The 16,401-nt window shown below is 39.1% G+C and overlaps 1 protein-coding gene across 9 annotated transcripts in view; it reads right to left on the minus strand.

The window, feature by feature from the left end:
• CTDSPL2 (CTD small phosphatase like 2) overlaps positions 1-16,401 on the minus strand; it is a 78,903-nt gene that overhangs the window by 24,502 nt on the left and 38,000 nt on the right. For 7 of the 9 annotated variants that reach the window (XR_004988956.2, XM_036443606.2, XM_045583101.1 and 4 more), the window contains exons 4-5: positions 15,576-15,725; positions 4,222-4,437 (exon numbers count right to left, since the gene is read on the minus strand). Coding sequence is in view for 8 of the 9 variants with exons in the window: in XM_036443606.2 (XP_036299499.1) it covers positions 4,222-4,437; positions 15,576-15,725 (366 nt within the window). In the remaining variant the exon portion in view is untranslated. The remainder of the gene's footprint in view (positions 1-4,221; positions 4,438-15,575; positions 15,726-16,401) is intronic. The other 2 variants (XM_036443595.2, XM_036443607.2) reach the window with 2 other exon arrangements.

Consider the following 16,401-nt stretch of genomic DNA (forward strand, 5'->3'; position numbering starts at 1 on the left):
GTACATTCAGGTGATCAATGTATGTGTGCTTATGATAGACCCAAAGCTAGGTTCTAATCTACAACTCACGAACAGTCTTTAAGAGGTCCATGAACCACCTGAAGACTTATGAAAAAATGTTATATGTACATTTTTCCAGGAATCTCAAGGCTATTTCTGATTTTAAATAGTTTTAGAAGACCCATTATTTTACTTCTTATGTACAAACAACTGAAAATAAACAATTCTATATTCCATGACACATAATCCATTCTATGCTTGATCTAAAATTGTATCAACTAATACAGCTTTAGAAATTATGTGGGGAATTTTCTAAGACAATAATTACAACTTAAATTCAAGGAGAGGAAAAATGATAATTTAAAACTAAACAGGTAATATCTCACAGATAAAAGGTTAGGGTGGATGCTAGAGGCTGAATCTTTGTGCCCCTCCTCCTAAATCCCCCAATTTCGATGTGATATTTGGAAGTGGAGTCTTTGGAAGTTCATGAGGTCAAGAAGATGGGATTAGTGTGCCCTTTAGAGAGCTCACATAGCTTCTGCCATGTGAGGACACACTGAGAAAACAGCTGTCTATGAAGCAGAAAGCAGGCCCTCACCAGACACCAATGACTTGGATTTTCAAGTCTCCTGATCTGAGAATTAAATTTTATTATAGCACCCCAAAAGGACTAAAACAGTCGAACTCAATAAAAATTGCTATAATTTTTATAACAACTTTATGCCAATTGAACAGTTCATTATCACAAGGGGATAATAGAAAAAATATATCTTCCAACCACTTGTTTTCAAATTCCTATTATCCTCAGAGAAAGGGAAAAGAAATATTTGAGTGCCTTTATTCTAAGCATTTTTCAAACTTCATCTTTCTTACCCTCAAAACCCTTTTTAAAAATTTTAAAGCTAAGAATACTGTCTCACAGAACTTACATAAATTGTTCAAAGTCACAAAGCTAAGTAAACGGTAGAGCTAGCCTCCTTCCTCCTTGTTCTTTTTGGCTACATTCTTGAAATTAGGGAAAAGTAATAATTTTGTCTCTCATATTCATCTTTTATGATCAGCAACAATTTTACTTAATGATCCTCCCAGAGTAATTGCAATGTGCCACCTCATTATTTTGCTCATTTATTACTATTAAAAAAAATTTTTTTTCCAATTACAGTTGACATACAATATTAGTTTCAGGTGTACAACACAGAGATTAGACATTTATATACCATACAAAGTAATCATCCAGATAAGTCTAATACCCATCTGACAACATACATAGTCATTACAATGTTATTGACTATATTTCCTATACTGTATCTTACATTCCTGTGACTATTTTAATAACTGGAAATTTATACTTCATAATCCCTTTCACTTTTTTCACCCATCTTCAAATACCTCTCCTATCTGGCAACCACCAATTTGTTCTCTGTATTCCGAGTTTGTATCTGTTTTATTTATTCATCTACTTTGTTCTTTAGATTCCACATATAAATGAATCATGATACCCTCTAAGTACATCTATGTTGTTATAGATGGCAATATTTCATTCTTTATTATGGCTGAGTAATATTCCATTGTTCATTTATTTTTCATAGCACGTATCACACTATAGTTTTTTAAAAACATATTTTTTATTGATTTTTAGAGAGATAAAGGGATAAGGATAGATAGAAACATGGGTGAGAGAGGAAATTATTGATCAGCTGCCTCCTGCATGGCCCTCACTGGGATTGAGCCCACAACCTGGGCATGTACCCTGACTTGGTACCGAACCAGTGATCTCTTGGTTCCTGGGTCAAAGTTCAACTGCTGAGTCACACCAGCCAAGTGCATAGTTATTGTGTATACTTGGCTCATCAATTTACTCATATATTCTCCAGGTATATATATATAAATTTTTTTTAATATATATTTTATTGATTTTGTACAGAGAGGGAGGGAGAGAGATAGAGAGCCAGAAACATCGATGAGAGAGAGTCATCAATCAGTTGCCTCTTGCACACCCCCTACTGGGGATATGCCCGCAACCAAGGTACATGCCCTTGACCGGAATCGAACCTGGGACCCTTCAGTCCCCAAGCCGACACTCTATCCATTGAGCCAAACCGGTCCCGGCTATATATAAATTTTTTAAAGGTTTATTAGTTTTTGTATTAGTACTTCCTCCTCAGAGCAATGCCTCCTCAGTTACTACAGGGAATTAACTGAGCCAGAATTGCCCTCTATTTTTTTCCCATTGGTTTTTAGAGAAAGTAAAAGAGAAAGGGAAAGACAGACAGAAACATCAATGTGAGAGAAACATAAACATAAGTACCAGGGCCTGGGCAGGGGAAGAGCCTGCAATCAAGGTACTTGCCCTTGACCGGAATCAAACCCAAGACACTGGTCCACAGTCCTACGCTCTATCCACTGAGCCAAACCAGCTAGGGCCAAGAGGCATATCTTACTCAACTTTATAAACCCATCAAAAATAAGGTGTTCAATAAATGTTAGTAGAAAAAATAAATGAGATGACTGGAGTAAATCTTACTTTTCCCCCTCCTAAAAACCCTTAAGGTTATAGAAATCCCTTCTCCATCTTCACAGTTGTCAGATAAAATAAATACAAAGGCTTATACAGCAGAATAAAATATAGAACAAACATCAAATAGGAAGACAAAGCCCTGGACTTTAACCATTAAACAGCCTGTAAAACTTCACCATTCAATAGCCTGGGCAAAGTCATCAGCAAAAAATGATAGATCAATAGTAGGTTCATTTGAAGTCTTATCCACCCAAGAATGAACTATGTGCACAACCCATGCTGATGTGCTTGTTAGATTCAGTATGATTCTTACATTATAACATAATTTAACATTATAATTCTATCATAGGTATTAATCTTTTGACAAATTTAAAATAAATTTCTCCTCTGTTATGTCACCTTTCTCTTCATGTTGGTATTACTGACTTGAAGTTTCACAATTATATGCATTTTTAAATGATTTCTGCTATTTCAAAGATCTTTTTAAAAGTTGGCCTTTTTAGCCCAGCCAGCATGACTTAGTGGTCGAGCGTAGATTTATGAAAAAGGTCATGGTTCAATTCCCAGTCAGGGTACATGCCCAAGTTGTGAGCCTGATCCTGTGTGGGTGCAGGAGGCAGTTGATCAATGATTCTCTCTCACCATTGATGTTTCTATCTCTCTTTCCTCCCTTCCTCTCTGAAATCAATAAAAATATATATCTTTAAAATGTCTGCCCTTTATATTCAACAAAAGAACATCATCCTACTCCCTTATACCAAATTATATTTCTTAACCAATATATTTGTACTAGGCTCTATCAAATAGCTAGCACCACAAGGAACTTTTTTAAAAATCTAAAGTAATAAATAGTCTTAGATCTTCTCCCTCTGAGAAAAAATAGACATCCACAATTTTATTTCTGCTTTTAAGCATGAAGAAACAATTTCATCTTTTCATCTTATATGTCTACTTATCATAATTCCTGAGGTATAAATTATGATCTAATGTGCTTCTACATATCTATGACAACTGGCTCAGAAACACAATAATTATGTTAGCCTTTAAAAGGATCCAGAATTAAGCTGTAAAAGTTGGGTACAGGGAGATATCCAGGAACAGAAGCTTGTTTTGAGGAAATGTCATCCATGTATGAAACAAACCTGAAGGTATGATTTGAGACTACCTCTAGGTAGGAACTTCAGACCTAAGGGTCTAAGACTGTTACAATTATAATTATATTCATAAAATAAGCACATATTTTGCTAGATGTTAAATTTCTCCAAGTAGTAATTAAACTGTAAAATATTAATATTGAATCACCTTTTTAAAAACTTCAATTTCAAAATGACTAACTTTTGGGTACAAATTTTATTTCCAATTTTAATTTTCTTCAAGGAAGAAAAACGTGCATTTAGTCTAGTGTATAAGAAAAAATATAAAATATTTTATTTTTTAAAATATATATTTTTATTGATTTCAGAGAGAAAAGTAGGAGGAGCAGAGAGAGAAACATCAATGATGAGAATCATTGATCAGTTGCCTTCTGTACGCCCCCTACTGGGGATCAAGCCCACAACCTAGGCATGTGCCCTGACTGGGCATCAAACCCTGAACTCCCAGTAGATAGGTCTATGCTCAAACACTGAGCCACTTTGGCTGAACTAAAATACTGCGTTTTTATAAACTATTCTTGAAGATGCCTAAGACATTTTCCTCACCTGTAAGGGGTGGGATATCACGATTAACTGTTTCTTCTGCTTCTTCTAAACCATTATTTACTGATGGCCTCACTTGAATTGCTTGATTTGAATAAGCTGCTCCATTAGTTGATGTAGTAGTACTGGTAGTGATCTCATCCACTTGTTCCATATCAAGTTGTTTTACTATCTCTTCAGCCTCCACAGCCTGTCCTGGGGAATCGGATCCTGATGTTCCTGAAATCATGATTCGGGATACTCACAATCATCATTTAAAAACTCATAGGGGTAGGAGAGTAAAACATGTTGTTTAAGGGTACAAATTTACAACAATTAATAAATAAGCCCTAGAGATAGAATATATAGTAAATATAGACAAAATACTGTATTACAATCATCAAACTAGCTAAGAGACTAGGATCTAATTATTCCAAGTAATAAAAAGAAAGGGACGATGAGAGCAGTGCTAATTATTGCTATAATTGCTATCATATTACAATATGTAAATGGACCAAATCAACATGTGATATACCTTAAATTTACATGTTATGTCAAATATATTTCAATATAAATAAAATAAAATAATTAAAACTTACAGATATTTCAAAAACTAAACACAATAGAAACCACTATCAGGATACCACTATCTAGTGAGTCTCTTCTAGACATTTCAAACAATGATGTATAAAGACTATTATAAGCTAGAGTAGTATTTGTGAATAAAATTATTAAGTGTTCAAATAGTTTAGAAGTATCCATTTAGAGTCAAATACGTTATAATTCAGAACTTCTTTATTTTTAATGAGATAGAATCTATATATATATATATAAAAACCTAAGCGACCTTTTGTGACAAAACGATTAGGACTGGTCGCTATGACACGCACTGACCACTGGGGGGCAGATGCTCAACTCAGGAGCTGCCCCCAGCCTGCAGATCACCAATGGGGCCTGCTGGCCAACCTCCTGGTCCTTCCCCCTGGCCAGCAGGCCCTGATTACCCAATTGGGGCCAGGCCCCCAGACTGGGACCAGGAACTGAGAGTGGGCAGCAGCGGATGCCACCCCTTTCCCAGGGCCAGCTCATAGGAGCCAGTGGCCAACCTCCCAGGTTGGACTCCTGGCTGGGACAGGGAGCCAGGGTGGGTGTCAGTGGACGTGGACGGCTAGGGAAGGAAGAGGTGAGGAGGTGGGGAACCTGATCAGCCCTGATTGCCAGCCAGGCCTAGGGACCCCACCTGTGTACAAATTTCGTGCACCACCTGTGTACAAATTTCGTGCACAAGGCCCCTAGTTGACATATAACACAGTAATTGATTAATATAGTACAATATGATTAGCAATTTATTGTTAGCTAACACCTCTAATCTACAATATAATTATCATCTTTTCTGTGGTTAGTACATTTAAGAGCTATTCTCTTAACCACTCTGAAGTATATTACACAGTATTTTTTTACTATAAAACTTTTTAAATATATATTTTGTTGATTTTTTTTACAGAGAGGAAAGGAGAAGGAGAGTTAGAAACATTGATGAAAGAGAAATATGGATCAGCTACGCCCTGCACACCCCCTACTGGGATGTGCCCGCAACCAAGGTACATGCCCTTGACTGGAATTGATCCTGGAACCCCTGAGCCTGAAGGCCGATGCTCTATTCACTGAGCCAAACGATTAGGGCTATTAAAACTTCTTTACATTAAAGCAACTATTATCATTTATTAAGTGCCTACTCTGTCTAAGCATTTTATATATTCATTATCCTCAAACAGCTCCTGATCCTTTCAGTACTAAGCATTCTAGACATTGTGTGCAGTTGTAATTTTTAAACCAGAGTTAGTTATCCAAGAATGAGATCATTGTTCCCTGGATTGTGTGGACCTTTTTATTCAAAGACACAAGGACAAATTTGAAATGAGATTTCATCTTCATAGTCAAGTTAGTTTCCTCATTATTCTCAGCCATCACCTATATGACCATGCTGCCTAATAATGGAATGACCCCCAACTCTTTCTATTAATAATAGAATTTTCCAAAAGTCGTAAAGTCATTTTCAAAAACAAAATCAATCTCCAATACTCTCAACTGCTTCACAGAATATTCATTCTTCCTAACTGCTTTAAATTTAGTATTTTTCCAAAAAACACCTCTTTTCCTGATACCTTTCCCTCAAAGCTCTTTATTATCTCATATTTAACTTACTATCTGAATCAGAATTTATTTATCTCCATTGCTGCTACCAGATATTTGGTTTCCACAAATGACTAAAAATGCCTGCTCCTTTGATAGGTATATAATTATTCACTTATCCCAACTGCTGTAATCTGCTATCTATTGCCAGCATCCTTTCTTAATCACGGGAATTTATCCAGTTTACTGCTGTATTAAATGCCTGTCTAGTTGTTCTTACAGGTGATGTCAATGACTCATCCCATATCTAATCCTCAAAGGTCTTGCTCTCTTTAGCTCCCTCTTCTTTCATACTGCCTTTAGTAGTGATTACCATGGCCATAACATAATCATTAACACTAAGAAACTGTTCACCTCTGGAAACTAAAATTCAAATACATTAATTCCCTACCACAAACTGCCAAATATTCTAATTATTTATGTATACCATACTCCTATTACAGGTGATCATCATGTTTGATAAAGGCCTGTCAGTCTCTTTTATTCCAAAGAGCTTCTAAGTCACTCTCTTCATCTAGTTAACCTGTTAACCGGGGAGTTCCCTTTTTAATTATGCAACCTGTAACGGGAGTGTACTTTTTCACTAGGACATGTCAGTACGTCACACCCGGAGGACGTAATTTCATATTATTATTATTTTTATTTATACTTAATTAAAATAAATATTTTTTCATTTATTTATATATAAAGCACAAAGGAAAATACAAAATTATAAACAAATAGAAAAGAATACCAACAAAAAATGGAAACATCGAATTAAAAAATTATAAATTTTACAAATAATTATAAAGATTACAAAAAATATATACCATCCCTTTCAGGGCACAACATTTATTTCAAGGACCTATTCATATGTCCTACCTGTTCCCGATATTGTTTACGTTTGACGTATTTTTAGGTCCCGCTCGGTTAACAGGTTTTAAAACTTCAGGTGTATCATTCATTAAGTCATTTTCAAGACTGCAACTTCAGTGTCTTTTGCTCCCTTGTCTTTCCACTGCCATTCATCATGGAAAACCCTAATGAATCAATCTAACCTACAGGTTTCTCAGTCACGGAAACCATCTATACTATAAAAGCCTAGGTGGTTGCCACAAGACGGCCGGCAGGGGAGGGCAGTTGGGAGCAATCAGGCCAGCAGGGAGCAGTTAGGCATCAATCAGGCTGGCAGGAGAGCAGTTAAGGGGGTGATCTGGCTGGCAGGCAGAAGCAATTAGGGACAATCAGGCAGGCAGGCAGGTGAGTGTTTAGGAACCAGCAGTCCCGGATTGTGAGAGGGATGTCCGACTACCGGTTGGGACCAGGCCTAAACCAGCAGTTGGACATTTTCCAAGGGGCCCCAGATTGGAGAGGGTGCAGGCTGGGCTGAGAGACACTACACTCCCCATCCCCATGCACGAATTTTGTGCACCTGGCTTCTAGTCTATATATATAAAAGGCTAATATGCTAAGTGTCTGACCAGTCGCTATGACACACTGACCACCAGGGGGCAGACACTCAGCACAGGAGCTGCCATGACATACACTGGCCATTTACAGAGAAACGGCACCACAAACCTGGCACCAACAAAGCAACACTCGGCTTCCCCCAAGTGGGACACATGCCCCGCCACTACCCCAAAACAGCAGCCCACCAAATCACAGCCGACGCTGCTTAGACCCCATGGCGTAAAATGCAGCTCACAGCCCAGCCCAGCCTGGAAATAGTGGCTGTGGGAGCCGGGTAATGACATCACATAGCAATGCCAAGCTTCCTCTCCCTAGTGACAGGCCATTAAACAATAAATGACACCACAGACCTGGCACCAACAAAGCAACACTCAGCTTCCCCCAAGTGGGACACAGGCCCCACCACCACCCCAGACAACACCCCACCAAATCACAGCTGACGCTGCTGAGACCCTGTGACACAAAATGCAGCCCACAGCCCAGCCCAGAAACGGTGGCTGGGGGCACCAGGTAATGATGTCACATAGTAACGCCTGGCTTCCTCTTCCTAGCAACTAGCCTCCTTCGAGTTTCTTCAGCCCAGAAACACAACTTGCTTTATATCTAGGTGTAAACACTTTATACTGAAACCAATGTCTGTGAAACTTTTTCCCATGCCTCAGCTCATTTGATCTTCACAGAAGTCCTGTAGAAGATAGATAGGAGACTTGGTGGAATCCTATTTTCTTTTCATTAGCCAAAAAATGGAGATTTAGAAAGCTTAGAAACTTGACCTGATTGAAAAGAAGAAATGGTGAACCTTGAAAATGACTTCAAAGGTTTAGCTAAATCAGAAAGCAAGTCTAATTAAACAAGTTCATCTATCTATCTATCTATATCTATATCTATATCTATATCTATAAAACTCTTGCTGGCGCCAACTGCACGTGTGTTTTGATCTGTCACAGTCGATAGTAAATTTGGTTGACACTACTGTTAGAGAGAAAGGATGAATAGCGATTAAAACATTTCTTCTAGTTAATTTCCTTTCAACATGCACGATTATTCGTGCACCAGGCCACTGGTATAATCACACTTCAAATAAAACCCTGTCTATAGAATGCTGCTCAAAATATGTGTGTATGGAAGATGTTCAGCTTTTACTTAACCCTTCAACAGTATACATTTTAAACCTTCACCATTCTCTTTAATCCCTGCCACCAAAATTATCTGAGCAAATGACACCCTCTTCTCCTCCAAAGAAAACAATTATAACTATCAATTTCTAACCAAACATTTATTTCTGCACACACCTTCACAGCTTCTTTCCTCCAGCATAGGAGAAAAATATTTCTTTTCCCTGTTTCAATTCCAATCCTACCTCTTCTCTTGATCTCATTCCTATCAGCAAACTCCAGAAATTTTCATTAGTTATTTTTTCTTCTATTTGCAACATATTAGCTCTTACGCTGAGACTTAAAAACATGCTTGTTTTTTACAAACACAAACTACCTCTTGAAACTTTGTGACTTCTCTAGTTTCTTTCATATTCATGTTCCTCATAACAGTAATCTATACTTGCTGTTTCTTTTTTCTTTTTTAAGTATTTTTATTGATTTCAGAGAGGTAGGGAGAGGGAGAAAGACAGAAACATCAATGATGAGAATCATTGATCAACTGTCTCCTGCATGCCCCACACTGGGGATCAAGTCCAAAACCAATGTGGCTTGACCAGGAATCGAACCATGACCTCGTTGTTCATAGGTCGATGCTCAACCACTAAGCCATGCGGCTGGGCACAGCTTCTTTTCTTACTCCCCATTTTACTCTTAACCCTGTATGTTAGGCTTCCAACTCCAACCACTCCTCTGAAAATGTTCTGGCATCCAGTAATCTTTTTTTTTTTTTTTTTTTTTTTAAGTCAATCCTCACTGAAGAAAACTTTCTTATTGATTTCTAGAGAGAGTAGAAGGAAGGGAGGGAGGAGGAGAGAAACATCTATGTGAGAGACACATTGATTGGTTGCTTTCCACTAGGGACAAACCTTCAACCCTGATACATGCCCTTGACTGGGAATCAAACATGCAACCCTTCAGTGTGGGACCGACGCTCTACCACTTAGCAACACCAGCCAGGCCCCAATGACCTTTTAATTCATTGCCAGATTCAGTGGTGTATTTTCAATGCTCATTTCCTTTTCTTCTACATTCACAATTGTTTGGCCTGTGTTTTGATATTTTGATATTCTCTCTCCCTTTGGCTTCTATGACACAATGCCTTTCCTGACTTTCTCCACGTTTCCTTTGTTTGCTTCTTTTACTTTGTCCAGACCTTAAATGTTTCCTCCCAAGATTCTGGTCTTAGTTTGCTGAACCAAATAGACTATTTACTTTGTTTTAACTAATACATTTAAGAAGCTGATAATACCAATGCCTATTGCTTAAACAGATTTTGAAGCTCCACTCCAGAGTGACATATTGCTGCAAGACATTTTATTTGGTTGTTTTATGGCATCTCAAACTCAGTATGGTCCAAATTAAATTCAATTACTTCTCTCCTAGGAACTTATTTTTCTCTCTTGAAAACCTAACCTTGTGTCATTTTAATCTCTCTTCACTTTCATCAATAAACCATACCCAAAATTTGTCCACTCTATAACTCTGATTTTTTTCTCTAATACCACAATTAGGTTGCACGAAGTCGAACCATTCTCCCTGCATCCAACCTTTTTAGACTATAATGTACACCCTACCAAAGAGATCTTTAGAAAACACAAATCAGTTCTTAAAACTCATCAGTTTAATACCTTCTAATCATCCCCCAGTAACGATGAAGTTCAAATATCTTACATGTTAGCTCTATAATCCGACTTCTTGATAACTCCTCTATCTGATTCCTTCCTGTGCACTTCTCAAATCCAGTGCACCATCTGCGACAAACTAATTTCAGTTTCTCAAATACATTATGCCTTTGCTCAGGCTGCTCCTTCCACCTTTACCACCTTTCTTTCTCTTTTAGATTTTATTTTCTTCATTTTTTTTATTAAGGTTTTATATGTGTACATATCTTACCATTGCCTCCCCTCCCACACACTCCCATACATGCCCTCCCTCCCCAGAGTTTTGCATCCATTGGTTATGCTTATATGCATGCATACAAGTCCTTTGGTTGATCTCTTATCTTCTCCATATCTCCCTAGCCTCCCCACTATAATTTGACAGTCTGTTTGTTGCTTTACCACCTTTCAAGATTCAGCTTTTCTATGAATCCTTTTGTGAGCTGCCTCCCAGAATACAGAACTCCATTCTTTGAATACCCCACTGTCCCATACCTCTATCAAGCACTTATAAAAATTTATTGTACTTATTTACATCTCTCTCTCCCTCCTGTAAAAAGTAATCTTCTTGTCTTAGTTGGTTTGGCTCAGTGGACAGAGCATAGGCCTGCATACTGAAGGGTCCTAGATCCGATTCTGATCAGAAGCACATGTCCAGGTTGTGGCTCGATCCCCAGTGGGGAATGTGCAGAGGCAGCTAATAGATTATTCTCTCTCATCATTGATGTTTCGCTCTCTATTTCCTTCTTCCTTCCTCTCTGAAATCAATAAAAAAATATTATAAAAAATTATACCAACATACATAAACATAATTCAAACTAGAGGCCCAATACACAAAATTCGTGCATGGGGGCAGAGGGGTTGTCCCTCAGCCCAGCCTGCAATCTCTCCAATTTGGGACATCCCTTTCATAATCCAGGAGTGCTGGCTCCCAGCTGCTCGCCTGCCTGTCTTTCTGATTGCCCCTAACCGCTTCTGCCTGCCAGTCTGATCACCCCCTAACCACTCCCATGCCAGCCTGACTGATGTCTAACTGCTCCCCTGCCAGCCTGTTTGCCCCAACTTCCCTCCTCTGCTGGCCCGATCACTCCTAACTGCCTTCCGCTGCAGAGTTGATCGCCTTCAACTGCCCTCCCTTGCAGGCCTGGTGCTTCCCAACTGCCTTCTCCTACTTACCTGATCACCCACAACTGCCCTCCCTTGCAGGCCTGGTGCTTCCCAATTGCCCTCCCCTGCTAGCCATCTTGTGTCCACATAGGGGCAGGATCGTTGACCACATGAGGGCAGCCATATTGTGTGTTGAAGTGATGGTCAATCTGTATATTACTCTTTTATTACATAGAATAGAGGCCTGGTGCATGGGTGGGGGCCAGCTGGTTTGCCCTGAAGGATGTCCAGGATCAGAGTGGGGGTTCCCCTGGGGAATGGGGCGGCCTGAGTGAGGGCCCTGTGGTGGTTTGCAGGCTGGCCATGCCCCCCAGCAACCCAAGCAGAGGTCCTGGTATCTGGGATATATTTACTTCCTACAATTGAAACTTTGTAGCCTGGAGTGGAACCAAACCTGCTCGCTCAGCAGCCTTTTCTGTTCGAATTTACCTTCTATAATTGAAACTTTGTAGTCTTGAGTGGAGGCTTACACCCGCAAGGGCAGGTGGAAAGCCTGGCTTCCTCCATTGCCGGTGAAACACCTCCTTACTACTCTCTATGGCTGTAACCACCTTGGTTGGGTTTATTTGCATACTCGCTCTGACTGGCTGGTGGGCGTGGCTGGTGGGCATGGCTCGTGGAGAGGAGTGATGGTTAATTTGTATATTACTCTTTTATTAGGTAGTATTAGAATTTTTTTTTCAAATTTAATAAATCTTTATTGCTCAGATTATTACAATTGTTTCTCCTTTTTCCCCCCATAGCACCCTTCTACCCGGTTTCCACCCCACCCTCTGCCCTTACCTTCCCCCGCCATTGTCATCCATAGGTGTACAATTTTAATCCAGTCTCTTCCTGCACCCCCCACACTCCTTTCTCCCTGATAATTATCAATCCACTCCCTTTCTTTGCCCCTGATTCTATTATATTCACCAGTTTATTCTGTTCATCAGTTTTATTCACTTGATTTTTAGATTCACTTGTTGATAGATATGTATTTGTTGTTCATAATTTTTATCTTTACCTTTTTCTTCTCCTTCCTCTTCTTAAAGAACACCTTTCAGCATTTCATATAATACTGGTTTGGTAGTGGTGAACTCCTTTAACTTTTTCTTATCTGTGAAGCTCTTTATCTGACCTTCAATTATGAATAACTTTGCTGGGTAATCTTGGTTGTAGGTTCTCAATACATCACTTTGAATATTCCTCGTCACTCCCGTCTAGCCTACATAGTTTCTGTTGAGAAATCAGCTGATAGTCATATGGGTGCTCCCTTATAGGTAACTTAACTGTGTTTCTCTTGCCGCTTGTAAGATTCTTCGTCTTTTACCCTTGGCATTTTAATTATGATATGTCTTGGTGTGGTCCTCTTTGGATTCATTTTGTTTGGGGTTCTGTGCGCTTCCTGGACTTGTAAGTCTATTTTTTTCACCAGTTAGGGGAAATTTTCTGACATTATTTCTTCAAATAGGTTTTCAGTATCTTGCTCTCTCTTTTCTTCTGGCACCCCCATAATTGTGATGGTACGCGTGAAGTTGTCCCAGAGGCTTCTTACACTATCTTCAACTTTCTGGATTCTCTTCTCTTCTCGCTTCTGAGGAGTGTCCTTCGGTTCTTTGTATTCCAAATCTTTGACTTGATTCTTGTGTTCCTCTAGTCTGCTGTTGCGTCTTTATAATATTTCTTATTTCAGTCAGTGTATGTTTAATTTCTAGTTGGTCCTTTTTCATATACTCGAGGGTCTCGTTAAATTTATCGGCCTTTTCTAGGAAATTCTTGAAAAACTTTATAACCATGGTTTTGAACTCTATATCCAGTCTTTTGTTCTCCTCCATTTCTTTCGTTTGAGATCTATTTCCTTGTCTCGGCATTTTCACTGCTTCCTTGAGTTGATAGGATGGCTTTTGAGTGTTTGGTGTCCTATATGGCCCGGTGGGTCAGCCTCCCCAGTTACCTGAGGTAGACATTCTTGGTGCTCCTCTTTGTGGACTGTGTGTACAGCCTTGTTGTAGTTAAGTCTTGATTGTTGTTGGTATCCCTGGGAGGAATTGACCTCCAGGCCAACTGGATGTATCAGCTGCGTCTACTTGGGATACCTTCTGTATTGGAGACAGTCTTATCAGGTCAGACTTGCAAAATTGAAAAAGCCTCTGTGCTCAGATTGGATGGGGCGAAATCTCAGTGCTGAGCCAACAGTCTTGGCTTCCAGTCAGCCCAGTCCTTGTGCACGTGCCTCAGACCTCTACCTTTCGAGGCTCCCGAGTTTCTGCCTGACTATCCAGATTCCCCCTGCAAAAGCGTGGGTGCCCTAGGGGCTTGTCCGGAACTGGGTTGGGTCTCTATAGTCTGGAGCTTCCGAATCCTTCCACTATGGAGAGGCCGCAGCAACCTCTGCGGTCAGACCTTTCTATGCGCATTCACTCGTATGCAACTGTAGACCCTGCTCACTGCGGCTCCCGGCTCCCCCTGAGCCTCCCAGTCTCTGAGTCTCTGGGTGCCTTTCTCTATAGTCCAAACTCCCACCCATATGAGCCTGGGTCCACGGGGTTTCGGATGGGGTTGGGGTTTAGTGCAGTCGGAACTGGGGTTCAGTGAAGCCAGGGGCTTCCTTTCCCCTCCCGCCAGCCAGGCACTCGGCCGCCCTTCCTCTCTGTGTGCACGAAGTCTCCCTACCTCAGCACTTTGCAGCACCCCTGATCCATGAGCTGCTCTTCTTTCTAGTTGTAGATTTTTCCACAGCTTTCCTGTGGTTTTGGATGATGTCCGTCCTGTCTTTTAGTTGTTGTTTTGAAATTGTTGTGCGAGGCGGCAGCTTACCTAGGCCGCTATCTTGGTTTTTCTCCAGTAGTATTAGAATTTTATTAACCAGGCAATAAGCATTTAGTGACTATTTTCCATGCGTCCAATACTATATCAAACCACATGGTAGATGCAAAAATAAAGACATGATCTTTTACTCTCCAGTAGTCTAAAGATTAAATTATCATGTATAAATTAAGTATTGATCATCAGAAAATAAGACACTAACAAAGCTGTTTTAAAAAATACCTTGATAGCCGAGACCGGTTTGGCTCAATGGATAGAGTGTCGGCTTGGGGACTGAAGGGTCCCGGGTTCGATTCCGGTCAAGGGCATGTACCTTGGTTGAGGGCATATCCCCAGTAGGGGGTGTGCAAGAGGCAGCTGATCGATGACTCTCTCTCATCGATGTTTCTAACTCTCTATCTCTCTCCCTTCTTCTCTGTACAAAATCAATAAAATATATTTTTAAAAAAATACCTTGATAAAGAAGCCTATTTTGATACTTTTGCAAAAGTATTACATAGTGAAATACTTCATTTGAATCAGGTTAGTTTTATTTTGTCTAAATTGAAGATACCTATGGGGAAAAGTCAACCAAAAGATAATAAAAACTAAATTGTTACAAGAAAATGATCTTGTTTCAACTCACTTTAAATATTGAAAAAAAAAAATACTACTTTATTGATCTAGAATACTGAAAATGCTTCTAGATTCTTTCTTGTACACACTCTAAGGATTACAGAAGTCATCCAAAATAGAAATAATAAAGGTTTCCCTCCAGAACAAAGTTTATCATCTAGCTCTTCAGATAGTGAAAGCAGAGTCCATTCACTTCAATGGAATTAAACATAGCCTATATTTATTTCAGCCACTTAAAACAAACATAAGATAGTGACATATATGCCATTAAAATAAAAAAGAATTTTTAAATTAAATATTTAAACACAAATTATAATCAATAGTTTATACTTACCATTTTTATTTGCTGGTGAAAAAAAATTGAAGACAGGAGAAAATATGGTCCCCAACAATGTAGTTCTTGGAGGACTGCCCGAGGAAGGGTTATCTTCTAATTTTCCATTTTGTTTTACATGTTGATTTGTCATTTCATAACTACCAGCTTCTAAGAAAAAAACAACAACAACAAAAGTTGGAATCTAGAAAAAATGGCTTTTAGAAATGTGCTCTCAGACATTCATTGTAAAAATAATTTTTCCCAAAAAAATTTTCATAAAGAATACTAGACATTGTTAGGAAAGTTTATTATTCAAGAAATCTTGAGGTAAATCACTTGTAAGTCAAATCATCTTTATACAAATTTATAAAACATTAAGCCTAATGCTTTATAGATGCTAAAATTCAGTTTTTCAAAGTACAGCTGACCCTTGGACAAGATGAGTTTAAAGTATGTTGATTTGCTCCTGTTTGACTTGGAGGTGCTAAATTAGATTTTCTTCAACAAATACAGTTGGTCCTTCACATCCCCCGGTTTTGCATCCACAGACTCAATAGTATTTATTATACTATTATATAGTTTGGAATCCATAGACACAGAGGGCTGATTGTATGCATTATTGTATGCCATTTTATATAAGGGTCCTGACCACCTGCAATTTTTGGTATCCACTAGTGTCCCATGGATACTGAGAGACAACTGAAGTTTTGGGGAATTCACAAGTTATATGTAGATTTTAGACTTCCGGGGATTAGCGCCCCAAACACCCCTTCCCCCTCCATGTTGTTCAAGGGTCAATTGTAGATTTACATCTACAATTATATAGACTGAAAAGCTTCATATC

Source organism: Pipistrellus kuhlii, unplaced genomic scaffold, assembly GCF_014108245.1.
Source record: "Pipistrellus kuhlii isolate mPipKuh1 unplaced genomic scaffold, mPipKuh1.p scaffold_m20_p_1, whole genome shotgun sequence".
Classification (NCBI taxonomy): domain Eukaryota; kingdom Metazoa; phylum Chordata; class Mammalia; order Chiroptera; family Vespertilionidae; genus Pipistrellus; species Pipistrellus kuhlii.